The sequence below is a fragment of the Asterias amurensis genome, chromosome 18, assembly GCF_032118995.1.
Source record: "Asterias amurensis chromosome 18, ASM3211899v1".
Taxonomy (NCBI): Eukaryota; Metazoa; Echinodermata; class Asteroidea; order Forcipulatida; family Asteriidae; genus Asterias; species Asterias amurensis.
Window position 1 is genome coordinate 4,518,460 of NC_092665.1, and position 27,264 is coordinate 4,545,723.

At 38.7% G+C, this 27,264-nt stretch overlaps 1 protein-coding gene across 7 annotated transcripts in view; it reads left to right on the top strand.

Annotated features, from left to right (window-relative positions):
- LOC139950760 (uncharacterized) overlaps positions 1–26,857 on the top strand; it is a 54,443-nt gene extending 27,586 nt beyond the window's left edge. For 3 of the 7 annotated variants that reach the window (XM_071949559.1, XM_071949557.1, XM_071949560.1), the window contains 26 exons: positions 435–562; positions 1,200–1,363; positions 2,377–2,607; positions 4,396–4,572; positions 4,953–5,097; positions 5,725–5,894; positions 6,239–6,418; positions 7,445–7,579; positions 8,119–8,180; positions 8,456–8,817; positions 9,589–9,707; positions 10,329–10,734; positions 11,360–11,524; positions 12,480–12,500; positions 13,619–13,821; positions 14,781–14,994; positions 15,427–15,677; positions 16,000–16,140; positions 17,235–17,374; positions 17,639–17,768; positions 18,674–18,874; positions 19,320–19,489; positions 20,738–20,879; positions 21,587–21,695; positions 22,267–22,467; positions 23,163–26,856. In XM_071949559.1, coding sequence (XP_071805660.1) covers positions 435–562; positions 1,200–1,363; positions 2,377–2,607; positions 4,396–4,572; positions 4,953–5,097; positions 5,725–5,894; positions 6,239–6,418; positions 7,445–7,579; positions 8,119–8,180; positions 8,456–8,817; positions 9,589–9,707; positions 10,329–10,734; positions 11,360–11,524; positions 12,480–12,500; positions 13,619–13,821; positions 14,781–14,994; positions 15,427–15,677; positions 16,000–16,140; positions 17,235–17,374; positions 17,639–17,768; positions 18,674–18,874; positions 19,320–19,489; positions 20,738–20,879; positions 21,587–21,695; positions 22,267–22,467; positions 23,163–23,251 — 4,456 coding nt within the window. In that variant the 3' untranslated portion in view covers positions 23,252–26,856. Of the gene's footprint in view, positions 1–434; positions 563–1,199; positions 1,364–2,376; positions 2,608–4,395; positions 4,573–4,952; positions 5,098–5,724; positions 5,895–6,238; positions 6,419–7,444; positions 7,580–8,118; positions 8,181–8,455; positions 8,818–9,588; positions 9,708–10,328; positions 10,735–11,359; positions 11,525–12,479; positions 12,501–13,618; positions 13,822–14,780; positions 14,995–15,426; positions 15,678–15,999; positions 16,141–17,234; positions 17,375–17,638; positions 17,769–18,673; positions 18,875–19,319; positions 19,490–20,737; positions 20,880–21,586; positions 21,696–22,266; positions 22,468–23,162 lie in introns of all 7 variants that reach the window. The other 4 variants (XM_071949554.1, XM_071949555.1, XM_071949558.1 and 1 more) reach the window with 4 other exon arrangements.
- Positions 26,858–27,264: the final 407 nt, after the last annotated feature.

Sequence of the window (27,264 nt, forward strand, 5' to 3'; positions counted from 1 at the left end):
AAAGGTCGGGGGGAAAACCACTTGAGTACCAACCTGAGTAGGCACACAGGCCTGATCCTTCATGGAGGCAACAAAGGTGATTGCGTCCATGCCCCCCATATGCCCCCTGGTCATTGCCTTGGTGCCCTTGAAATGCTCCAGGGTGGATTTCACAAGGAGTTTCGACTTATCTTATCTCTAGTTAACTTGTCCTTACTTTGGACTAGCCTGAAGTTTTTAATATCTAAGTTAATCCTAATTCTATTCGAAATCGACCCCAGTAGAACTTTACAATTTTTTGATAGGGTGCCCTTTACCAAGGAGAAATTGCCTTGGTGCCCTTGCCTTTTAAAAAAAACGAAGCATACAGGCCTGGCCCAATAATTGTCAAAGATTTTGCAGATTTGTGGAGATTGTTGTAAGATACTTAATTTTTTTTTTCTTGTTCAATCTAGTCACAAGTTGCTGGAGCAAATGGAAGGCAAGAATTCTACTCTGAAGGAGGACATCGTCAGCTTGAAGGAAGGATTAAATAAAGCAACGCTGGAGAGAGAAGTTCTGGATCAAGAAAAGGCAGAAATCGGTGAGTCTAGAAATTTATATTCTTGTGTTTGAAAGGAAGTTCATAAGTTATGGTACCGACCAAACCAAGAACACCCATAAGTGCACTGGGTTCTTTAACGTGTGTTACACAACACATGACCAACGGCTTTATGTCCCATCTGAAGGACGAAGCATCATGGTTAAGTGTCTTGCTTCAAGACACTGGACACTATTGGTAATTGTCAAATATCAGTCTTCTCACTTGGTGTATCTCAACATATGCATAAAATACCAAACCTGTGAAAGTTTGAGCTCAATCGGTCATCGAAGTTTGCGAGGTAATAATAAAAGAAAAAAACACCCTTGTCACACGGAGCTGTGTGCTTTCAGATGCTTGACTTCGAGACCTCAAATTCTAAATCAGAGGTCTCGAAATCAAACTCGTGGAAAATGACTTCTTTCTCGAAAACTACTCCACTTTTAGAGGGAGCCATTTCTCACAATGTTTTATACTACCAACAGTTCCCCATTACTCGTTACCAAGAATGGTATTATGCTAATATTTATTTTGAGTAATGATCAATAGTGTCCACTGCCTTAAAGGACAACGTTGTTACAACTCTCGAACCCACATTAAGGATGCAAGAGTAAGTTTGGATCTGATTATGTTGTTACAGGTGCTACATTATCCAGAGCCGAGTTACACAAGGCCGAGCTGGAGATGCAATTAAACAAAGTGAGGACTGACGAGGCTACTCTAAGGGATGCTCTGCTGAAGATGCAAGCTCTGAACGAAGGACTTGGTCAAGATAAAATAGAACTCAATAAGATCATTATGCAGGTAGGTCAGAATGAAGGAGAGACTATGACAAGTTTAACCAAATCTGGTGTGAAAATGGAGAAAGACTAAGACAAGTTTAATCCAGCGCGATTAAGGTTGATGTAAGAATGAAAAACAACTTGGGACAAGTCTTTAAAAACAACGACAAGATTTAGGCCTGGGCGAATTATTTGAATATCCGGTTAATGGCGAATAGGTTTTCCTATCGTAACCGCGAATGCCTTTTTTTTCTTAACCGGATATCCGCATAGGGCGCGAATAGCTATTTATAAACCGGATAGTTCTGTAATTACACCAAGTAACCGGATATTCTTTAATATCAGAATATCCGTGGACGTCGGGCGACAACTGACATGAATGTTTTGTCTGAATCCTAATGAAACTTCTATTAAGACAGCATAAAACAGCATAAATTAAGTATTTAACTATGCTCACCTCCGTGAAGATTTAAAACAATAACATTTCTGACGTAATTAGTTCAAAGATTACAAAAGTTTTCCTTCACGTAGAGTCATCCACGATCAAAAGAAAAAAGCAAATCGCCATCTTTAAATTAGATCCGGTCATTTTTATGAATGAACCGAGTGACACTGTCTAAAACTAATATCAATCCGCCAAAATTTCACTATTCGCCCAGCACTACAAGATATCCAGCATGGATATTATTATAGGAATGCTTTTTCAGGAGAGAATATGGGCCCATCAACTAGGTAGCTCAGTTGGAAGAGTACTGGCAGTGAGTATTGAGGTCACAGTTTCAGTCAATTTTTTGGTCATCCCAAAATTGATTTATAATGTTCCCGGTCAGTTTCCCTTGTGTTATATACTCCTTAATTTTATTTGTGGAACATTTAGTTTGAGGTTTTGATTATAATTTTTGTTTGGTTGGAAGGTGAGAAGGAGACAGACTCTTTGTTCACCCCGAACCAGTTTCCCTTGTGTTGTATTCCTTAATTTTATTTGTAATAACATTTTGTTTAATACTTTAATTTTATTTGTTTGTTTTTTTTTAGTTGGAAGGCGAGAAGCAGACTCTGTTCTCTGAAAAAGGTCATCTTGAACACGAGAAATCAACGATCAAAGAAGAGCTTGTACGTATTGAAAGTGAAAAGATGGATACCGAGACCGAGAAGATGGGACTGGACCAGAGTTTGAGTCTTGTCGAACACACCAAAGCTCAACTTGAAGATGAGTTAGATGCAGTCAACAGAGATAAGTCTGAACTGCAAGACAGCTTCTCTCAGGTATGTATGTGTGGTTGGTGTGATCTTGTAGCTCTACTAAGTTAATGCTTAATCTCTTGCCGAGGGCGCCCTACTAAAATGAAACGAAGACCTTTTCACAAATAACCATTGCGCAAGCGCTAATTGTTGAACTGTTTTTAAACAGCAGCTTGCGCCACAAACGTTGCGCAAGTGGACTTACGCAGTTGCGTAAAATTTGGTACAATCGGCTGCCAGTCTAGCTTGCGATCAAACTGATAGCTAGCTAAACCAGCCTGCATCTTATTCCATTCCTAACAAGCACGTACCAAGTATTTGCAATTAGGTCTATGTTGCTGTTGAAGTTATCTAAAATTTAAAGTTTTTTTGTGTGAGTGTTTTTCAATGCTTTTTTAATGTTTTAACAGATGGAAATTTGCATCAGGGATAAGGAATATTAAATGTTTGTTTTACCCATACACTGATGTGTGTCAGCACTGTATACTCAGTACTTTCCTGAGCTCTGTGAACAAAATCACATGCATACAGTATTACTTGGGAGGGATTCGAACCCAGAACCTTTGCAGTTCTAGAGCAATGTCTTACCAACTACAATCCCGGCCAAAATGCTTGGGCCACCCATTCGCAACTTTACAGTTAACGTTCCCCGTCCACTTCACCCTGACAATAAACATTCTCTCCCCTGTCCCCTGTCCACTTCACCCTGACAATAAACATTCTCTCCCCTGTCCCCTGTCCACTTCACCCTGACAATAAACATTCTCTCCCCTGTCCCCTGTCCACTTCACCCTGACAATAAACATTCTCTCCCCTGTCCCCTGTCCACTTCACCCTGACAATAAACATTCTCTCCCCTGTCCCCTGTCCACTTCACCCTGACAATAAACATTCTCTCCCCTGTCCCCTGTCCAATCCACCCTGACAATAAACATTGTCTCCCCTGTCCCCTGTCCACTTCACCCTGACAATAAACATTCTCTCCCCTGTCCCCTGTCCACTTCACCCTGACAATAAACATTCTCTCCCCTGTCCCCTGTCCACTTCACCCTGACAATAAACATTCTCTCCCCTGTCCCCTGTCCACTTCACCCTGACAATAAACATTCTCTCCCCGTCCCCTGTCCAATCCACCCTGACAATAAACATTCTCTCCCCTGTCCCCTGTCCACTTCACCCTGACAATAAACATTCTCTCCCCTGTCCCCTGTCCACTTCACCCTGACAATAAACATTCTCTCCCCTGTCCCCTGTCCAATCCACCCTGACAATAAACATTCTTTCCCCTGTCCCCTGTCCACTTCACCCTGACAATAAACATTCTCTCCCCTGTCCCCTGTCCCTCGCTCAATGTTGACTGTAACGCAGAAGACCGCGCAATGAGAGCCAACATTGAAAGGGGGCACGGGGACACATCAAGATACGGCCAGAATTGTAGACCACCGAGATTGCCCAGTAGCTAGAGGCAGTTCAAATGTTACTGTTGATCCCGATTATCGTTACCTTTACCATTGCCAATGCTTGTCTGTCCCGCCTTCAAAGCCTCCCCCCCATTCTCTTTTTTAAATATTTTTTTTATAGGGGGATGGTGTTTTTTACTGTGACGGCTTTGTAGAGGTGCTGGTCACCTGTTCCTCCTCGCCACTCACTGGCTTGGTATTTTAAGTTAATTTTTTTCTTTGCATTTGCATTTGTATATCGCTTTGTATATTTTTGTGCCAGTGTAAAGTCTAATAAAACTAAACTAAACCATTACAGTCCTGCAGTATTTGTAGCTCATTCTTGATAACGATGTTTCTTACCATTATGCAGGTGAGTCGCCAGAAGGCTTCTCTCGCTGAAGAACTTCTTCAATCCAGACGTATGGCTGAACTCCAAGGAGAGAATGTCTCTAGAATTGCTAAGGAGAAGGAAGAGTTGACTAAAGACAAAGCAAACCTTGTGGTCCAACTCACTGCTGCGGAGAGGGAGAATCGATCACAGAGTGAAGTAAGTCCACGATTATGTTACAAACAAACCCCTTTTAAGGCCCTGGAGACTATTGGTTATTACTCAAAATAGTTGTTAGTATAAAGAAACTTATTTGGTAATGAGCATTGGAGAGCTGTTGATAGTAATAAAGATTTTGAGAAAGAGGAAATTGCTCACTCAAATACTAAAATACTTCAGGCCTGTTACATTTATTGGCATATGAAAGCAATAAATGTTCAACAAGGGTTTTTTATTCTCTGGCAACTTCTTTGCCCACATGAATGCAAACTTTCACAGATTTGTTGTCTTGTGCATATGTTGGGATACACCAAGTGCGAATGTTAAACTGAATGTCAGGTGTATTGATTTGTATGGTTGATTATGTTGTTTTGTTTTAGGTCATTGCTGCCTTAAACAGTGATAAGGATAGCCTGGAGACAGCCTTGTATGAACTACAACAAACCTCCGCTAAACTTGAGAACAGGAAAGAACAGCTAGAAGCAGAAGTACAGGAACTCCAGCTGGCTAAAGAAGCTATCACAGGTTAATGTCACTTTATATTTTTTGTTTAGGTTAGGGGAAAGCTGCCTTTGTTTAAATTGAAAAACAAATTTGGGGGGGGGGGGTGGATGGGTCAAACAAATGTAGAAGATTAAAAATTGTATGATTATTTTGAATTGCCCTGTTGCTTTTTGTCATGATAATGACCATCCTGGCTTGGAATCGAGTCCGCAAAGGCCATGGCATTTGGTGCCCCTTTAAAAGTTCCCATTAGATTTAAGACTTCCCAGTGGGTGATTTCGTTGATTCCTTACCCCTTTAAAGATGGAATTCCTGTGGTCGATTTCACAAAGAGTAAGGAGTTGTCCTTAACTTAGGACTGGTCCAAAGAGATAGTAAAAATGTATGGCGAGTCCTAAGTTAGGACGAGTAACCCGTTCTAACTCGAGATAAGACTAGTCCTAACTCTTTGTGAAATCCAACCCAGGCCTGCTGACCATGGTACATGTTGGTGACATTTTTTACCATTTTACCAGACGATCTAGTTCGAGTCCACAAGATGTTACATAACGGTGAAATTTTTTACCAAATTTATTTTTCAGTCGATCTTGCTCGAGTTCGTAAGATATTTCAAGTCAGTAACATTTTTTAACAAATTTATTTTTTCAGTTGATCTCGCTCGAGTCCGTAAGGAGATGGAGATTGAAGTCACAAAGAGGGAGAAAGATCTTGATTTATTGAAGCAGAAATTATCTCAAGTGGAGAGGGATTCTCAGCTGGCTGTGAAGCAGAGGGAACAGATGCATGAGGAGGAGACTGAGAGGCTGATCCGAGAAAAGGTGCTTAGTCAGTTTGTATCTCTGGGTTGTATTTATAATGCATAACTCCAGACTCGTTCAGTTTGTATCTATGGGTTGTATTTATATAATGCATAGCCGTGTGATGACATGTGTTTAAAATAAATCCGTAATTCTCGTTAACGAGAATTGATATTGTTTTACCGTTTTCTCAAAAAGTAAAGCATTTCATGGAACAATATTTCAAGAGAAGCCTTTCACCATTACCTTCTGTAAACCCTGTAAATTATTTGTAAATCTGTGAATTTTTTTTTTTCTGTACCGAAAGGGTCCACTACCTTTAATGCACTGGATATCAGCAATACATTTGTTTGATTTGTCTTCAGGAAACATCAAGACTTCAGTTGGAAGGAGAGCGAGACGAACTCAGCCACAAGGCAAACCAAGAACGAGAAGAATTGATTGCAAAATATGAACAAGATAAAGAAGCAATGGAGGAGGAGCTTGGCTTGATGCAAAGAGATAGAGATGAGAGCCTCCTATTGGCTGAGAATGATAAACAACAGGTAATGAATATTCATTAGTTGTGAATACTAACTTTCTAGTGGCTAAATTTATAAGCAGGAGAACATGTAATGAATATTCATTGGTTGTGAATGCAAACTTTCTAAAGGCTGAAGTTATAAGCAGGAGAACATGTGATGAATATTCATTGGTTGTGAATGCAAACTTTCTAAAAGCTGAAGTTATAAGCAGGAGAACATGTAATGAATATTCATTGGTTGTGAACGCAAACTTCCTATTGGCTAAAGTTATAAGCAAAATAACATGTCAAGAATATTTGTTGATTGACAGTAGTAGATTCAGTTTGCTGTAAAAAATGCTGATTACTATTCAATTTAAATAAAAGTTTTCTATTGGATGGACAAAAATGAGCAACAGCTAATTAGTATTCGTAGTTGTAACCAATAACCTATTGGCTGAATATGATAAGGGTGTCAAAAGCGTTCATTGATTCAATGACCAGGTGGAAATTGATGATTAGCATCTCATTCATATTCATTTGCTGAAATAATGAACTGAAAATCACTATTCAGTGTATTATAATTATCTGATAGGGTTAAAGGGAAGGTACATGTTTGGTAATTACTCAAAACAAATGTTAACTTAAAAATTGACTTGGTAACAAGCATTGGTGAGCTGTTGATGGTATAAAACATTGTGAGAAACGGCTCCTTCTGAAGTAGCATAGATTTTGAGAAAGAGGTAATTTCTCACTAAAATAATAAAAGACTTCTAGCTAGAAGTCTTTTATTCCTTTCTGAAAGCACACAAATTCGTCCAACAAGGGTGTTTTTTCTGTCATCATTTTCTCGCAACTCCGATGACCAATTGAGCTCAAATTTTCACAGGATTGTTATTTATGCTTTTGCTTATTATGGATACACCAAGTGAGAAGACTGGTCTTTGACAATTATCAAAGGTGTACCTTCCCTTTAATAACGGATCATCATACGTATTGATCCCAAATAGTGTCGTTGTAAAAGAAATAAAGTGAAAATAAATTGAATTGAATGTTTGATTTTTTTTAGGCGTTGTCGTTTGCTCAACAAGAGAAGAATCAACTGATGGAGAAATTGAACAATTCTCAGCGAGAGTTGGCCAACGCTTCCATGGAGATGGATCGACTCAAGCGAGAAGCTTACACCAAAGCTGAACAAGATAAGGTAAGATACCCAAAGTAATGCGTACTCTCTCTGGCAAACCTGGATTGTGGTTGTCTTGCTGTTGTCCTCAGTTGTGTAGTACTTTGTCTTCTCTTTCACTGCCTGTCCTCCTTTGGTATATCTTGATGTATCCCCCTTTTTACTGTTTTCCAATCCAGATGTATATATTTATATATTTAATGTTTTTAAGAGTTTAATCCTTTGCCATAAATTATTTGTATTTTTGTTTTTTTATATGAATTGCCAAATAAATAATAATAATAATAATAACAATAGTAATAAAATCATCATCAACGTTCGGCAAAGACTTATGTCATTTGGAATGGGGACGCACTCCTGGAGTTGCCGCCATCACCTGTTCTCTTTTTAATCGCTGCTCAATGGTGAACACACTCAATTATAGTTGTAAATTTTTGTTTTTCTTTGAGAAAATTTTAGCCAGAGAGTTTGTTTGGAAACTACAATTTTTTAACAAATCGTTTTTGGAAAGCATTTTTAGGTTTTGATGGTTTTTATTTATTTCTCCTATTTTTTCACAGGATGCTTTGAATGCCTCGATAACTGAAGTGAAAGATTTGAGAGGATTCTTTGAAGATGCTACGTAAGTTTCTTAACAAGATTACATTTTGCTATTAGTGTCACGTTGTTTAACCCTGCTAGAGTCAACATGCGAAGCCTTTAACAAAATGTGCAGTTTACCATAGTACATTTTGGTTGATAAGCAATCTGTAACAGTTATTTTTGTTTATGTTTTCCTTTTTTGTGTGTAAACAATAGCGTAGTGCGCCAAACATGTCATCAATTTTAAACGAAAAGATGAAAAGAGTGGAGTCCATTTTCTAAGTGTGTTTTATTTTAATTTCTTGATGTCCATAGTGAGGCTCATGAGAAGCAGATCCGAGAATTGACCTCCAACATCAAAGATCTCCAGAAAGCCAAAGAAGCAGCCCTGAGAGAGGTCAACGAACTCAAGACACAACTGAAGATGGTTGAAGAAAGCCGAGACGGCGTGAGACGAGAGTTGATCGAAGCTCATCGTAAGATCCGAGAAGGAGATGAGACGAGGGAGGTGATGAGGAAAGAGAATCTTGACATCAAACGGCAGTGGAATGATGACAATAGAGAGAAGGACTCAGTGATGAAGATTAATGAGGAACTAAGAGATAAAGTCAAGAAGACTGAAGCGGAGAAGACGACTCTAAACCGAAATGTTGAAGATAGAAACCAGAGGATAGCAGGTGAGGAATAGAACAATAAATGATTGTCAGTAGTTTAGTGGTAAGACTGACAGTATAAATGTTCACTAACATTTATTTTACATGGTTTTAAAATTTCCACTAAAATATTTTGTGCTGAAACACTACAGTTTTTGAGAAATGAGGAAATCGAAATACTTTTGTAAATGTTTATTTTCGTAGAACCACCACAACTCGTAGAAAGGTTATAATTTTGGGTTACCTATAAACCTTACCAGAAGAGGCTTGTGATTTTGTGGTTTGTCACCAATTCAGGATTTTATTTTTTATGAATCGGCCTTTGCCTTAAAGTTTGTTTGGTACTGTTAACCTGTTCCCCAAGCCTCATTTGTTTTCCCATTTGTAGTAACATAGGGAGACTGTGAATCTATCATTTCTACCCCCTGGGGCCAATTTCATAGAGCTGCTTAAGCAAAAAATTTGCTTAAGCACGGAAAGAGCTCGCTTATTTTACACATGTTACTGGCAAAAATTTCATGCCATATACATTGCTTATGACTAGTATTTAGCTGTTGTTTACTTAGCATAACAATTGAGTGGAGTCTTGGCCGGTAATCTGATTTTACTAAGCATTGAATTTGTTGCTTAAGCAAATTTTTGTGCTTAAGCAGCTCTATGAAATTGGGCCCTGGACGTTTGACTAATCTCTTTCTAGGCCTTTAGAAGATGGCTTTCCACTTGCACGATTTATTCTTTCGCTTATTCTCACCCCTTGATTTCTTACTTGAAATCTTCTCTGTTTTTGTTGATTAGTTTTGGACGAGGCAAAGGCAACGATCCAGAAGGAAGCTGGTGACCTGAGGTCAAGTCTCCGTGAAGTTGAGAAGTCTCGTCTTGAAGCTCGCCGGGAGCTACAAGAGCTCAGACGTCAGGTTGGTAGCGTCAAAATGTCTCGATCTCTAAAAAATTATCTATTTTCATACTCCCCATCCCTCTATTTCATGAAAAAAAATAATTCAAATTTGTATTGTTCATGTTAGAAATTAAATTCTGAACTGAACGTATTTTCGGACTTCATCTGGATATCGGTCAAAGTACCATTTAATTTGGCAGTAGTCAAGTTGTAATGGAGTAATGCTAGTTAAAACGTTGAGACCAATTAGAACTCACTCCGTTTTTGTAAAGTTAATAACGATCCTATAAGCTAAAGTAGTAGTCCCAGCCAATTAATTAACCCATGGGATCCACATCAATAGGAGATTTTGGAACGCTAGGTGGCAGCAGACTTACCAGGTGAATGTCCATTGTTTACGTAGTTCTGGGCACGGGTACGTTTCTAGAACAATGGATTTTACCTGGTAAGTCTGCTGCCATCCAGCGTCCCCAAAATCCCCTATTGCTGTGGTGCCCTGTGCAAAGTTCCAATACAAATTGGCATTTTCCTAATAAAGGTTTCCCTAACCAGAGCAAAATTAATGTACCCCTTCGAGAGTCACGCTTGAGGCCTGACTTTATATTATGTTATACTATTATTATATCTTATCCTTGCGTAGATAAAGACCCTCGAGACAGAGAGAGCTAAGAGAGTGAAAGAGATCGAAGACTTGATGGCTCGTCTCTCAGCCGCTGACGCAAGAGACGAAGACAACCGCAAAGATATCTTCACACTCAAGCAGAAGATTGTCGAGACTGAGTCCACCAGAGAATCAATCCGTAAAGACGCTGCTAACCTACAGAGACGTTACGCCGAACTAGAAGATGAGCTACGTCTCAGAGAGAAAGATTACCAGATGGCTCTTGAAGATGCGAGGAATACTGAGAGGAAGTTATCTGAGAAGCTCCGCGTGACTGAGACGTCTTTGGAGTATGCAAACGGTGAAATGGGAGAGTTGAAGTTGAAGCTGAGTGCTGCGGAGGGTCGGATTAATGGCCTGGAAGCTCAGCTTGCTCAAGTTGAAGGTAACTCCAAACATCAACTTCAAAACTTTTAGCCCTGGCAATTACCCAGCTGTTGATTTACCAAACTCTTCCTAAACTTAGGATTAATCTTAGGATGAGTTAAGTTCAGTAATCATAGGCGTCAGGACGAATTGAACCTATTCTAAGTCAGGACGAGTTACTCGTCCTGACTAAAGATAGGATTAATGAAACCCAAGTCTCGACACACCTGGGGTGACAGGTCTTTTTCTTCAGCTGCGCCACGCTACTTAACCTTAGACCTTGTCCTTTACCACAAAATTTGAATCTCTTCTCCAAACTTATCTTACATATCATGTCGCAGGTTTTCAAGGACTAATTTTGTTGTGTCTGTTTTTCTTTCGTTTTGAACACCGTGCGCAGTTCAAGTCTTTATTAATATTAGTATACTGTAATTCTAGTGTTTTGTGAAACTGGCTGCTGGGCCAATTGAATTGGCCCAATTTTCAGACAGTAATTTTTGACTTTGGTCCATCTTGATACCACAGCTCATTCTTAGATTACTTGTTTGCAAAGTGATTTTGAATTTTATTACTTGTTGTTATTTCTCTAGTTTTTTGTAATGTAATTACTTGACTGTTATATCTTTGTGGTATTTGTTGTGTAGGAGCCAAACGTGATGTTGAGTTCAAGCTTGGTAGTCTGCACTCTGCATTACGTCGTACTCTAGGTATAGGAACCGGTGCCCCACCATCAGGAAGTCCAGGATCCACACTGAGGGCTCGTAGTCCCAGTCCAATGCGAAGCCGAAGAGGGCGCTCTCCAGGTAAAGGTAACGATCTTTAAATTGCTACAATTTTTCTTTAAGTTGCTGTTTTTTGTTTGTTTTATTCCTAAGAAATTGTAAAACTGACGTTCTTTTAATGAACGCTTTGAATTGAAAGATAAATGAATAAGATATTGGGAGGCGGGAAATGATGTCTGGTACCACTGCCTTCTTCAGTCACTAGTGAATGCACAATTGGAATGCCCAAAAGACTACATCCTGTGTTGCTATGCCACAAGGTTTATTGCAAATAATAAAATATCAAGAGAGGGCGCTGTTGAACCCACACAAAGATACAGGCCATGCGTACGCACGTCGTTCATGTCAACATACATCGTGGTAGCAAATGTCCATAGAGTTATATATATAAGAACTAGAGGGCGCACGAGTGATGCTTCGTGCACAAACGCCATGGGACCGCAAGATGACAAGCGCGTCATTCTGCACGCGCGTTGAATATGAAATACACGTTTGAGGTTTTTTTATTGAACGCTCACGCGATGCTGTTTGTTCAACTTACAAAATGGCCGCACAAACACACGCTGTGAGATAGCTGTTTAGTCAACTTAGAAAATGGCCGCCTGCTTGCATATCGAGGCGCGTATATAGGCCAGTGCGCGCTCTAGTTCTTATATAAAACGCTATGCAAATGTCCCATCTGTCTACCCATAATGCATTGGTGTTCTGAATCGTGATAAACCTTATGGTTAGGGGCTAGCTTTTTCTCTGTAACTTAAGAGACAACAACCACCCATAATACACAATCCACTTTGAAATGTATGTTGAAGTAGAATGATGAATTCAAATTGAGCGTTTACATGTTGATCGACACAATGCATTCTAGACATCGTTCAATTCTAACTCACAAGTGGGTTATTGGTTGAAATTTGTCCGCCTCATTAGTAGAAATATTAATTTTGTGTCTTGCTTTTTCTTGATTTATTTTAATGCATCTTTGAAGTTACCTTCAATCTAAGTACAGGTAGGTTGAAAAACAAAATTAAATATTCATGATTTTTAAACCATTTTGTTCATGATCTGTTTTGTGGGATTAGTGATTGATATTATTTTGTCAGAGAATTTAGAGAGAGCTTGACACATTAGAGAATGTTGTGATAGTTTATTAGATGGCTTAATGTGTTTTCATGTATCTCCTGTACTGCCACTTATAATAGACCGATCCATTACGCCCCACCTCCTTACCAGTTGACCAATCACAGCCGCGAAACCCGATCACCATTAGTGCAAAGATCACCAAACGGTTCAAATGGTGATCAGATTTCGCGGTTGTGATTGGTCAATGATAATTGGGCCTGGCTTAATGGATCGGTGTATTGTCATCATCTTGATTCCTCTTGACGGCACAAAGTCCATGTTCTGAGAAAAATATATTTTAAAACTATTTTCAAACTGCCGATTTATCAAATTATTTGCTTAACAATATATTCATCACCTCATGCCTACAGAGTGCTGTGTTAGAGTTTGTGAAAACGCTCAACTAAAATCTGTCACAGGATTCGTCACTTTGCGAAAACATAAAAGGCGTACCACGCATGTTTTGCACGGTGGTGGTGCTTTAAATTTCAATGCCACTTCGAGACAATGCAAAATGGCAATCTGGTGATTCAGCATTCAAACAGATTAGTGTAACCTACTGAAACGTCACAGGTTCGGTCCTGAAATTTGATAATGATGCTGACAGCTATGAATGTTTCAAGAATTTTTGCAAACGCAGTTTGTAATTATTTTAGATTTGGGACAAATTTTTACTTTGATTTTGATAATTTCTACTTTGTGCTTTTGCAAACACGATTTATAAACTATTTTAGATTTTAGACGGATTTTGACTTTGATTTTGATAGTTTCTACTTTGTGCTTTTGCAAACACGGTTTATATTTTTTGGGGTTTTGGACAGCTTTTATTTTATATAGAAAGGTTTGCGATAACACCATGTAATGGCTATCTCTAATGAGTTGGGGTGGTTCTGAAAAGAACTGTTGGTTTCAACTCGTCGTTTCGATCAGTATGCTCTGATTGTCTTCTGGAGAAAGCTTCTGGAAACTTTTATTTTATAATTTCTACTTTGTGTTTTTGTTTAGGGTTCGATAACACCTTTACGACCACCACGGATGGGCGAGGGAGCCCTATTCCACGCACTGGATCTCCCGATCGGTCACGTAGTCCTGAGCGTAGTATGTCACCAACACGTTTAGAGCAACTAGTAGCGGACATTGATCCAGAGACGGTTCGAATCTCTCTAAGAGACTTCTCTCAACAGCTGAAGCAGACGGAGAGACAGAGGGTAAGGAAGAGTTGCAACAAGTCCTCGCTAGAATCAGGGATTTCAAATTAGTAATAATAACAATAGTGGCTTCTTATAATAGGTATCGGTGCGCATCTCTGTCAGTCAATGACGCTCAAGTCAGTGACGCTCCGTCAGTCAGTGACGCTCAAGGAAGAGACCTAATCCTTAAAGACTACTTTGGTAGTTGTCAAATTCTCACTTGGTGTATCTCATCATATGAATAAAATAACAAACCTGAAAATTTTTGCTCAATTGGTTGTCAAAATTGCGAGAGATTAATGGATGAAAAGAAACACCCTTGTTGCTTAAAGTTATTTTGAGTAATTACCAATAGTGTCCAGTGCTTTTAAGCAGGTAGCTGGTGATTGTGGTTGGCTACTGCTAACTTCTGTGCTGGTTACTTTATTGCAACCAAGAGCAAGCAATATAAAAGTCGCCGTGAAACTTGGTTGAAATAAAGCACTCTATACAGGGGGTCAAATTTTTGAAGAAAAAAAATAAAGACTACAGGGCTTGCTGGTCAGAGTGTCTACAAGACCAATGTCAAATGAGAAGTTAACATGATTGTGTAACCAGTGACAAAGTTGCTTCCTTGGTCGCTGCAATCTTTGCTTTCAACACACACCCGGCAGAGCATGTTGTCACCATCATGAGCATCAAGGTCCCGATAACGAGAATGAAAACAAGAACGATAAAAACGCACGCCCTCGATTGGTTGAATGAGCGTGGGTGTATTCTGCGTGGAGCCCAATAGAATGCATTCTCTTTGCGTCGTTTTTGTTTTCGTTATCGCTGCAGTGTGACTTGGCCTTTGTTCAGTTGAAAAACCGGGACAGCCTGACTTGTTTAGTAGACAGTTTACTAGATCGATGCTAAAATCGCTAGCCTCTGGCTCGCAGTCCAGTGTTAATTCCGAACCCTTCTATAAGTTTCTCTCTTTGTGTCTTGACTTAAAGGATGACTCCATTATGAAGATTAAGAGTCTTCGTCAAGAGATGTCCGAGATGGATGAAGATAGAAGTCGCATCGAGCAACGTCTTCAACAGCTACAGAAATCACTGGGAGAGATGGAAGAAGGAAAGAGAGGAGCTGATGGGAGGTTGAGTAGTGCTCAGACTGCCCTTATGCTTCAAGAAGAGACTATTCGAAGACATGAACGAGAGCGTAAAGGTAAGAAGGATTAGAGAATCTTGTAAAGTTCTTTCAGTGTAAACATAGCCACTCTTGGTGTTAAAGACACTGGACACTTTTGGTAATTGTCAAAGACCAGGTCTCGAAATCAAGCATCTGAAAGCACGCAACCTTGCGTGAAAGGGTGTTTTTTCTTTCATTATTATCTTGCAACTGCGATGAGAAGACTGGACTCTTTGACAATTACCAATAGTGTCTGGTGTCTCTTAAGATGATGATTAGTTTATTGTTCTTAACTGTATATGCAGGGCCAAAATGGAAACCAGTTTTTACTCTGATTTGGCTCACCCTGGGTTAATAAGGGACATAAATAAATAAGAAGACAATTACATAACTGGTGTTAATTTTTTGGGATAAAATGTAAAAAACAAAACTTAAACATTTACATTGTATTAAATGTTAACATTTAAGGAATGCAAGAGAAGTTCCACACTCTCGAGCGCTCCCTCCAATCGTCTGAGAATGAGAAACGCTCCTGTCAGGATAAGATAGCCAAGATGAAGCAGAACGAACAGCGTCTTGAAGCAGATAAACGCCAACTACGTGAAGCTCTTGAAGGATCCGAGAATCGCGCCACGCAGCTGGAGTTGAAACGTCGGGCACTAGAGGGCGATCTACAGAGACTGCAGCTTTCAATGAATGATCGTATCACAGAGAACCAGGTACGTGGGTAAGAGGGTCCTGTGTGTTGTAAAGATGCATTCACCACATGATATCATATATAGATGGATTGCAATACGCGTCATTGATCGCCATCTTTCATGTATTTTACATGTGAAAGGTGCACGAGAGGCACGCTCAGCGCGTTCACGTATGTACTTTTCACAGGTAGAACACATAAAAGATGGCGGTCGATGACGCGTATTGCAACCCATCTATTGCAGGCTGGCATAGTTGGTCATCATTTCAAACCGCCGTGGATAATATTAAATGGTCTAACAGTAGGAGGGTTGACTAACGATGGTGATTGTTCTCTGTTCCTAGGTATGTCAAGAGAGGATTGATTCTCTAACGAAGCAGATACAGGACCTGGAGAGTAGGAACAGCTCTCTTCAGCTGACAGTGGATCGGATGTCTAACGCTTTAGCTAAGAGTGAAACGGATGAAACGGACCTCAAGGGCAAGGTAACTCAATCATTGGGTCATTTTTTTTAAACCACAAACATTTTATTGCAAAAGAAGTTTATTTTAATGATCCTCAAATTACGAACCATAAAAATGGTTGTTACTACAGGGTAGGATCGACCACAAATTTAAAAAAGTTTTTTTTTTTTTTTTTTTTTTTTTTTTTTCTGTTTCGTTTTGAAATTTGCATTTATGTTACAAGTGGAATAGTAAACAAAAAATGCAGGCGAACCAAAGTTTGACCCCCAAAAAAGTCAAGTACCGACAGTTTGATGGTAATAGATTTTTGCTAGTCCTAATACTATCAACAATCTTACCATCAGTTTGATGGTAATAGACTTGTGCTAGTCCTAATACCATCAACAATCTTACCATCAGTTTGATAGTAATAGACTTGTGCTAGTCCTAATACCATCAACAATCTTACCATCAGTTTGATGGTAGTAGACTTGTGCTAGTCCTATAACCATCAACAATCTTAGCATCAGTTTGATAGTAATAGACTTGTGCTCTGATACCATCAACAATCTTACCACCAGTTTGATAGTAATAGATTTGTGCTAGTCCTAATACCATCAACAATCTTACCATCAGTTTGATGGTAATAGACTTGTGCTTGTCCTAACACCATCAACAATCTAACCATCAGTTTGATAGTAATAGACTTGTGCTAGTCCTAATACCATCAACAATCTTACCATCAGTTTGATGGTAATAGACTTGTGCTTGTCCTAATACCATCAACAATCTAACCATCAGTTTGATAGTAATAGACTTGTGCTAGTCCTAATACCATCAACAATCTTACCATCAGTTTGATGGTAATAGACTTGTGCAAGTATGTGAAGAGAACTCGCCTCCTTAACCTTGCTTTAGGGGTGGTCACAATTATTTCATTTTTTCACAAGCGTAGAATATTTGTGAACAGCGCCTTAGTTTACTGCTTGACCTCTACTCAGTCTTTGCATTGGATTTATTTGATTATCTTTTTCTCTGTTCATAGCTCCAGACACAGTTCATGCATTCTGCACTTACAGAACAAAACTCGGTCTTTGCATTTGATTAATTTGATGGTTTTTTTTCTGTGCCAATAGCTCCAGTCTTTGTCTATGTCTTTGAATGACAGCAACGTAGAATCATCTCAGCTTCAAGAACACATCCAACATCTTCAACAGACTCTGTCTCAGAGTGAGCATGATCGTAGAGTTCTTCAAGAACGCTTGGATACAGCTAGGTAAGTATAGAAAGCTTCTTAATCCTTATGGCCACTTTGGGAAACAATAATCCAGGCAGTAGGATTTGAAACTTTGCATGGTGGAAATTCGATATAGAAAGGTTTGCGGTAACACCATGTAATGATACACTCTACATAAACTGGGGTGGTTCTGAAGAGAACCGTTGGTTTCAACTCAACGTTTCGATCAGTATGCTCTGATCAGTGTCATTTCTAGAAATGCAAATATTAATTGAAGAAATTGATTTCTTGTTGTTTCTCTAGACATGCAGCGTCTGAATCTAAGAAGCAAAATCATCAGTTAATGGAACGAGTTCAACAACTTCAGAATGAGATGTCCGATACAGAGTTGAGACGTATGGAGCTAGAAGCACAGATAAGAAACTCACAGGAGGTAAGAGATTCTTACCTCATTGTCTTAGGTTGTGTTGGGGTGTCATGATCGAGTGGTTAAGAGCATCGAATTTAAGTTCTGATGGTTAAGTCATCGGAGTGTGGGTTCGACTCCAGGTGGTGTCCTTAAGCAAGCTGCTCTACTATGATTGCTTCCTCTTCACCCAGGGGTATTAATGGGTACCAGCGAGTGTAGAGGTTGATATTGTGTATGAAAAAGCCACTACACCATGGCAGCTCGGGGCTGTAGTCTCCCCAGCAGGCTGAAAAAAATCAAAGGATTGTTGTTGACCCAATGACCAGGAGCCAATTTCATAGAGCTGCTAAAGCAATAAATTTGCTTAAGCACGAAAATAGCTCGCTTGTTTTACACATGTTACTGGCCAAAATGTCATGCCATATACATTGCTTGTGAATGATATTTAGCTGTTGTTTACTTAGCATAAGAATTGAGTTGAGTCTTGGTAACGTTAAGTCTTGGCTGGTAATCTAATTTTACAAAGCAAGGATTGGTTTGCTTAAGCAAAATTTTGTGCTTAAGCAGGTCTATGAAATTGGGCCCTGGGCACTGTAAAGCGCATTGAGACATTATCGTGAAACGCGCTATATAAGAACTAGTTATTATTATAATTATGTTTGTGAAACAACTGGGCCCAATTTCATAGAGCTCCTTGACTTGATAAAAACAGGATTACCAACCAAGTTTCCACATGATTTTCAGGATTGTAAGCAAACAACATCTGAATACCGGTAATTCTGTTTTAATCAGGGAAGAAATTTCATGCTAAGCAATTATTTTTGCTTAGCAGCTCTATGAAATCGGGCCCTGGTGTGGTAACAACTATGATTCAATAGTTTGTGAATGAAGTATTTGATCCTAATAAGTAACCACCCTGTTATTCACAGCTTCTTAAGCAACGTCAAGACTCTGAAGACAACGCCCTCGTACAAATCCAACGTCTTCAAGCCCAGAAACAAACCTCACAAGAGCACATCGCTATGCTACAGAGAGCTTATAGTAACCTGGAGACCGAGAAGAGAGAATTGGAACGGAGTACGGGACGTCTGGAGAAAGATAAGACTGCTCTGAAGAAAACACTGGATAAGGTGAGCGTAGTGAGTTGGATTGGGATTAACATTGTGGCATTGTAGCAAGAAAAAGGCAGTAAAAAACCTTTACACATTCATGTACAAGTGAGCTGAGAATTAAAGCCATTATACACTTTCGGTAAACAGTATTGTCCAAGTCCCACACTTCGTGTATCACAACTTATATATCAAATAACAAACCTGTGAAAATTTAGGCTCAATCGGTCATTGGAGTCGGGAGAAAACAATGGGAAAACCCACTCTTGTTTCCGCGCGTTTCGCTGTGTCATGACATGTGTTTAAAATAAATCCGTAATTCTCGCTAACGAGAATTTTTGTTGTTTTAATGTTTTCTCAAAAAGTAAAGCATTTCAAGAGAAGTCTTTCACCATTACCTTCTGTAAACCCTGTAAGTTATTTGTAAATCTGTGAACTTTTAATTTTTTTTCTTTTTCCCGATAAGGTTGAGCGTGAGAAGATTCGTATCGACGAGGTCGCAATGCGAGTATCATCTGAGAAAGGTGCTTTAGATAACTCATTGAGTACCTTTGAGCAAGAGAATACTGAGTTACAGCGTCAGGTGCAGGCCCTGCAAGGTTCATTGGCAGAAACTGAACAGCAGCACGCTCAGAGGTGAGTTATTACCCATCGACTGCTTTAATAGACCCTATGACCTTGTTCCCACTGGATCTACAATAATTGCGAGATCCGGATCCCCAACAAGATTAGTTGCAGCCGTGAAATCGTGGTCAGGTTCCCACTTGAGTATGATCGCGCAATTATCCCCCTTTTTGGGGAACGGAAGTGGGTTCAAAAGAACACTGTTTCACTAGCTAATTATGGGGTCTGATCGCCTCTTTGCGTTCCTACTAGGCTTTTGATCACCCATTAATCCACAAGGGCCATCAGATCCCGCTTTAATCCTACTCCCGAGGAGGATCAAAACTGCATGGTCGGACTCTGATCGCCCTCGCGTTCCCACTGGAGCTTATTTCTCTTTGATCGCCATTTCGGGGTCTTGATCGTCCTTTTCTTGAATTGGGAGATCAATGCGGGGTCCAGTGGGAATGGGGTCTATGCACAACGCGCAGTGCACATACACGCGCATACCCTATCTGCCATTTGGGTGTCAAAATGTGCACAAAGTGGACTCCCTTAAAAAGGACGAAATTGTAGACTCGCATTGTTCGGAGGTGCGTAAACACATGTACCCTCCTTTTGTGTACTTTTTAACATACAAATGGGGGACAGGAGATGCAGGTATATATGCGCTCTGCGTTGTGAATAGGGTCTGTTGCTGTAATGACAGCTTAGGTGTAAAATTACACCGGTGCTGCATACGTATAAGGAGTTCAGATGCATTTTTACTGTTGTTTTTACTGTATTTACATGTATGTCATGTATTTTTACTGTAGTTATGTCAACACATTTCTACTGTTGTGTCTGCTGTTGCTGTTTCTGTTGTATTTATATCAATGTGTTTTTACTGTTGTTTCTACTGTCTTTATATCAATGCATTTTTGCTGTTTTGGAAGTCCTGTATTCATTTTATTTTTATTTTTTTAAATTTTTTGGGGGGGAGTTATTAGCTTTTTAGTTTTTTCGTACTATTTTGTTATGCGCTTATGTACATTTTACAGAATGGGTGCATTATAAATCAATAAATAAATTAATATTGTTACTGTTATTATTCCTATTAATGTAGTTTATCATTTAAAATTTTTACCCTCCCATGGGTTATGGGGTCTGTTCCCCCAGGGTTATGGGGTCTGTTCCAGTTACGGATTAACGACATATACAATACAATTGTTATTATTATCATTATTAGTATTCTTCTTCTTATTATTAAAACTTGGTAATAATTATTGTCTTGATGTGTAGATTGATTGAACTGACGACTCGTCACCGTCAAGAGACTGACATGGAAACTGAGAGATTGAGGACGGCTCAGCTTCAATCCGAGAGGATGCTAGAAGCCAGAGAGAGAGCTCATAGACAAAGGGTCAAAGCCTTAGAGGAACAGGTAGGTGTCATAGGTCATAGGTTAAAGGACAAATAATTTTGAGGCTTATTTAGTACAATATAGATATGCATTGATAAGTGCCGTGGCGTGTCATGGACTAGCGGTGAAGAGCACTGGTATTTATCAGCAGAGTGTGATGTGGGTTTTGAGTCCAGGTCGTGACACTTGTGTCCTTGAGCAAGACACTTATTAATGATCGCTTCAGAAAGTTGGGGAGGTAGTGCTTTCTGCTCAACCAGCCAGGCTTCTGATGGATGATACCCAAGCCTACTTCTGTATGGATTGTAAAGGAGGTAACCCTGTTTCAGCCCAGGGAGTAAGTGGTGACGGCCCCTGGCCCCTGAAAACAGTTGATTATAGCCCACACCTTGAAGTGGTCTTCAGGCCTTTTGTTCCTGGCGACTTGCATAAAAAATAATAAACTTTGTCAAGTTTTAAATGTTAAAGTTGGTATACATGGTACATTTGTCATCATAATTATGTTCTATATTTACGTACGTACTCATTTTGTTACAATTATTATTTTAAATTTGTCTATAATTTGTTTATTAATCTATATATTTTATATTGGGGGGTGGGTGGGGTATTCAAATTTGTTTGTTTTTAGCCCAAAACCAATATAAACTAGGCACTGAATACTTGATTTTCAATAAGATATATTGAGTCCATACAATATAAAAGTCTAAATCTTGATCTTTGATTTGCAGGTGAGCACTGTGAAGGACCAGCTGAATGTTGAACAGAAGAAACGTCAGCAATATATCACAAGAAGCAGTAAGACGTCAGATGAGATTCAAGACCTCAGGAATATGCTGAGTAAGTTAAATCATCGCCAAGTGCGCAGTGCATATTAGTTGCACAGGCTTTATACTCCCTAGGGAGCTAAGAAATGAATTAAAGACAGTAGGCACTATTGGTAATTGTCAAAGACCAGTCTTCTCACTTGGTGTATCTTATTATATACATTAAATAACAAACCTGTGAAAATTTGAGCTAATAAAAGTTGCGAGATAATGAAAGAAAAAACACCATTGTCACGCGGAGTTGTGTGCTTTCAGATGCTTGATTTCGAGACCTCAAATTCAAAATCTGAGGTCTCGAAATCAAATTCATGGAAAATTACGTCTTTCTCGAAAACTTCAGAAGGAGCTGTTTCTCACAATGTTTTATACTACCAACCTCTCCCCATTACTCATTACCAAGTAAAGGTTTCGTGCTAATAACTATTTTGAGTAATTACCAATAGTGTCCACTGCCTTTATATGACCCAGTGACCAGGGGTAATAATGTTGGATGCGCTTTGAGAAATGAGGCGCCCTTCGGGTGTGAAAAGTGCTATATAGTTTTTTATTTATTTATTATGAATTGTTGTACTTGCTTTCTTCAGGTGATTCTCTACACACTGTCTCGAGAGACACAGCTCTAGACCCAGTCCTTCTTGAACATGAAACACGTAAACTGGACGAATCAATGGGTTATGGTTCAAGTTATGGTCCTGGATCCATCAGTGGTAAACATCGTAGTACAAGGAGTTCATCTCCAGTACGGCTGAGTGCTCAGGCTACTTCAACTCCAGCCCCCGGTAGAGGTATGTAATCAAGAATATTAATAATAATAATAATGGCTTCTTATATAGCGCTCATATCCGTCACTCAGTGACGCTCAAGGCGCATTACCATACAGTATTTCCTGCAAGGTATGTGGGACTATGTTTGAAATATGAGACCTATCTATTTATTTATTTATTCATTCAGGTTTTAAAAACATTAAAAAAAATACTTGAAATGTATAAAAAAACATTAGGGACATACCAAAATACAAAGAACAAACAGGAGCAATAAAATCAAGCAATCAAAAAGGGGAACCTTCCATGTACCATTGGGAAAGTTTTACACAACACCATGTTATGGTTTACCCTGTCTCTTCTCGATAAGTGCTCTGGATTCTTTTACGTGTGTTACACAACACTTGCTTACCGCTGAATTCCGCGCTTACAATCACGATTCCCCGCGTACGTGCAAGCGCCGAATTTCTGCGCTAGCATTGTAAGCGTAGAATGCCTACTAATGTTGAGTACGCACGCGCAGAAGCCAAAATTCGCCGCTAACCCGTGAAATACGCTTGCGGTAAGCACAGAATTCCCTGCTTCCGTAAGAGCCGATTCTGTGCTTACGGTAAGCAGAGCCATGAAATTGGGCCCAGTCAATCTTAATAAATCAATTAAGATATTTTGAAGTCTCCACACTATTTCTTATAATGTTTATCGTGATGTTTGATTTATAGATTCCAAGTTGAAGTCCTCTCCACGTGTTCATGACAGGAACGCCTCCGTTGGCCTAAGTCCAGTTGCAAGACGCTCACTTCGCAAATGAAAGGTCACTCACTTCTCACTGGAGTGAGTTTTTAATTTGATGAGTTGCTTTATGACAGTCTCAACCAAACTTCCCTCGTATTGGTACTGTTAATGTAAAATGGTAATGAAATTGACCAATACTTAAATGGTTCCCTTTTTAAAAAACTTAATTAGTTCCTATGGTTACTCGAGTACAGGGGTATGACATTTCAGACTTTTATCTGAATTAAGTTTTGGTGTTTTTTTTTTCTGCCTGGTGAAACGAGTGGATATTCCTTTCCTCAGATTTAAGGAAATTTTTTCCTTGATCTGCTACTTAGTGAAGAGGAGTTTCTCTGTAGGGGTTTAACTCCAGGGGCAATTTCACAAAGAGTTAGGACTTGTCTTATCTCGTGTTAATTTTAAGATCGCCATGCTACAGTGCAGGGTTGGGACTCGTCCTAAGTCCTACGATTAGTCTTAAGTTAGGAAGAGTTTTGTGAAATTGACGGCAGGGGTTATCAAAAGTTGAAAATGTCATACAGATTTTTTTTTTCTATTTACCTCCTCACATTTGGATCCTAGTTTCAGATCCTGAAACTTTTGTTTGTTTGTCCCTGAAAGTATTTTCAGTTTCCTCTGGACGAGGGGTTCCTTGGTTTGGATGATGTCTTGGAAATATAGGAGTGCAGTGAAATGTTGGAGTGAAGTGAACTTTTCAACAAAGTTTCCACCCTCCATGATTTGGTATGATATGATCACACATCCAAGAACTTCAGAAATTATTTTGTAATCGTCAACAAAAAATTTAAAATAGAATTTCACTTAAATTGAATGTAGTGATTGTGTAATTATACCAGTATCATAGTGTTGAATGATTTAATGGTGATATGAGATGATGAGATCATGGATTGATCAAAGAGATCAGTGTGATTTAATTGGATAACTTTATCCATGGTTTCCTAACTTCATTTCTGAGTTGATTATCTTTGGATATGATGTTAATTTGGTCATGACGCTAAAACCAATTCAGTTGTGATGTCAGATTCATTTGAGATAAACCAATATTGACCCCTTGCAGGCACGTCACACTTCTGTGCCACGCTCACCATTTTGGTGGGCAATAGGTTTACATATAAACGCTGCATGGCCTAAAAATTTGTACTTCACTGAATAACGCACACTGACATTTCCCACCACTATGGCGTATCTAAGATTATTCTGATGATGTCGTCAGGTGAATTGGGTCAATACTTGTACTTGATTAAGATATGACTATATCACCCTGAGTTACTCGTCCTAACTTATGACTAGCCTCAAGTTTTAAATATCGTCTAGGACTAGTCTTAAGTTAAGACTTTTGTGAAATGGACCCCAGTCAAGCAGATATGGGTTAAACAGCGCCCTCTTGGCAAAGTGCTTAGAAAGGATTTGATAATAGTAAAGGTTTTGTCCTTTTCAGCTCAGGTGAATTACCTAAAAAAAACAACAGTAAATTACCTTTATTGGAGCCATGTTGATCAAATTCCAAGTAAATGTAGGCTCCTTTGACCTTCGTTTCTAATTTATCTTTAATTTGTCAAATATTTTTGGAATGTTGTGTGCCAATTTGGCTATTTTTAGCTGTTTTGTTTGTTTTAGTAGCTGTAGACTAATGTTTTAAATGAAATGTGATCAAATGTACATGCAATTGAATCTAGGCAGAAAAATCAAGTATTATGAGCGACTGCAGAATGAGAGATTTTAATTTATGGTATTGTCAAAATTGTATATATTGGCATCGAGGTTCAATTTTCCAGAATGAAAGAATAGTTTGTTTTTTAAAATTTTAGTAGAGTTTGATGAAGTCCTTAAGTTGCACTGCGAATATTAATTTTTATTTACGTAGTAGTCTTTAGGAATTGGCTTTTTAAAAAAATCCCGGTTTCAATCGGAGATGGGAGTTTTTAAAGTTGAGTGTAATTTCAAAAATGGATATTTTTTTAAAGTCCAGAATATGATTAGGATGTATTTTTTTACTGTGTGCTTTTAGGGCGGTATTATGTCTTTTAATAAGTGTAAATTACTCAATAACCAAATTCGATGCAACATTCCAACACTTTTCCATTGGTGTTTGTAGTTCCAAACTCTTATGACTTCCTTTTAATGTTTTGAGTATTATACTTTGGAGTGTTTTTGTTTTGTTTGGGTACTTTAAGCAACATTACAGAATTGGTTTTTGCTAACGAATCAGTTGCTGGCAGTGTAAGAACTTTATGTAATCCACCTTATACATAAACTGACAAACCTTTGGAAGTTTGAGATCAATCGGCCATCTGGGTCACGAGAAAATAGTGAAAAACCGATTACATTTTTGCATGACATCGTTGCAAAAACTAAAATGAATGAAACGTTTAGTGAGCGATAAACTCCAGACAGGGAAACAGTTTTATTTATTTCTCATCAAGTTTGACATTTCAGACAGAAATAATATGTCAAGAGATGTTTTCTACTATCATCATCATTAGACCATGTAAGTTGTATGTAAATCTGTGATCTTCACGATTTCTGTTTCTTACCAATTCTGTAACGTTCCTTTAACTTGACCAGAGGTACATTGTGGTGAATGAATGTGTGTGTTTGTGTGTGAAGAAATGTTTCCTCGAATGATGTGATTATTTATTTAGTGATTTGAAAATGAAAGAGAATATCTTATTTTATTTTGGTGTGCTTTTTATTGCAGTAGATTTTGTGCGTAGTCTGTATGTTTGACTTTTAGCTAGAAATGATTTGGGTCACAAGTTGTTAAGAACAAACTTGTGAAAAGCTTACACAGTTGAATGTGCGTGTAGTGTTTTATTGTTGTCAAATGTTCATCTTCAAGACCAAGTGAATAAAATAATCAAGTCTGAACTTATTGTTATTCTTATACCGAAGATAAATGGGCCCAATTTCATAAAGCTGTTAAGCAGGTAATACTGCTTGAAAAATTTCTTTGCTAAGCAACAATTGATTGGGGCACCAGTCACAGCAATGTAAACTTACTGTTATTGTTGATGGTTACCTGTTTCAGTTAAGCAATACTTTTCTGTGCTTAGCAAGTCTTTGTTCTTACGGGCTTTATGAAATTGGGCCATGGTGACTACCCAGGTCAAAATTCCAGTTGAACCTAGTTAAACTGGGTTTAACTGGAACTAGTTGAAACCAGTTGATAAACTAGTTAAACACAGTTAAAACCAGTTGGTTTAATATGGAAAATGGACAGACACCAACTGGTTTATACTTTAAACTCAGTTGAACACGGTTAAACCTAGTCCAAATCAGTTGGTTAATGTGGAAAATGGACGAGTTTGGTCACTATCCAGTTGAACCAGTTGACCCCAGTTAACTAGGTTCGACTGGAATTTTGACCTGGGTACCACTGCTTTGTTCTCTAAATACTACTTAATTTAGATTCATTTGAGATTACTTTATTATGTATTTGAATAGACTCCACTCAGTGTTTGCAGTTTGGAATCTGACTCTTGTTTTAATTTGCAAGTGAGTTTCTGATTTCTACCTAGCCATCTAGAGAAGCCTGGTTGGATCTGTAAAGTTCACTGCTCAAACTTTTGGTGTCGCAAAATATATTGAACACATGCTTTGAATAATAATGCTTATAAATGTCTCACTTATTTTCGAGTCGTATGCGAACCTTGATAAGTCTAGACTTGTGTTTTATACCATTACTCGTCACCAAGAAAGGTTTTATGCTAATAATTATCATGAGTAAGTACCAATAGTGTCCACTGCCTTTAAACATATTCATTCTTTCAGTCTTTACCAATTCTCTTTTGACATAATTGTCATTTCTGATGAGGAAAGTGCAATAACAAAACCAGTCAAATATAATTACAAGCTATGCTAGTAGTTCAATGATTATGCTATTAACGAATCTCACATTATGCTGGTATCCGAGCTCATTTTGCGAGGTCGCAACAACTCACGAGCTGGTTGGTTTTACACATACAAACTGTGGTCACAATTATGTTTAGCTATAATACATGTAGTCAGACAGTAAGTTGTGCACTTCAT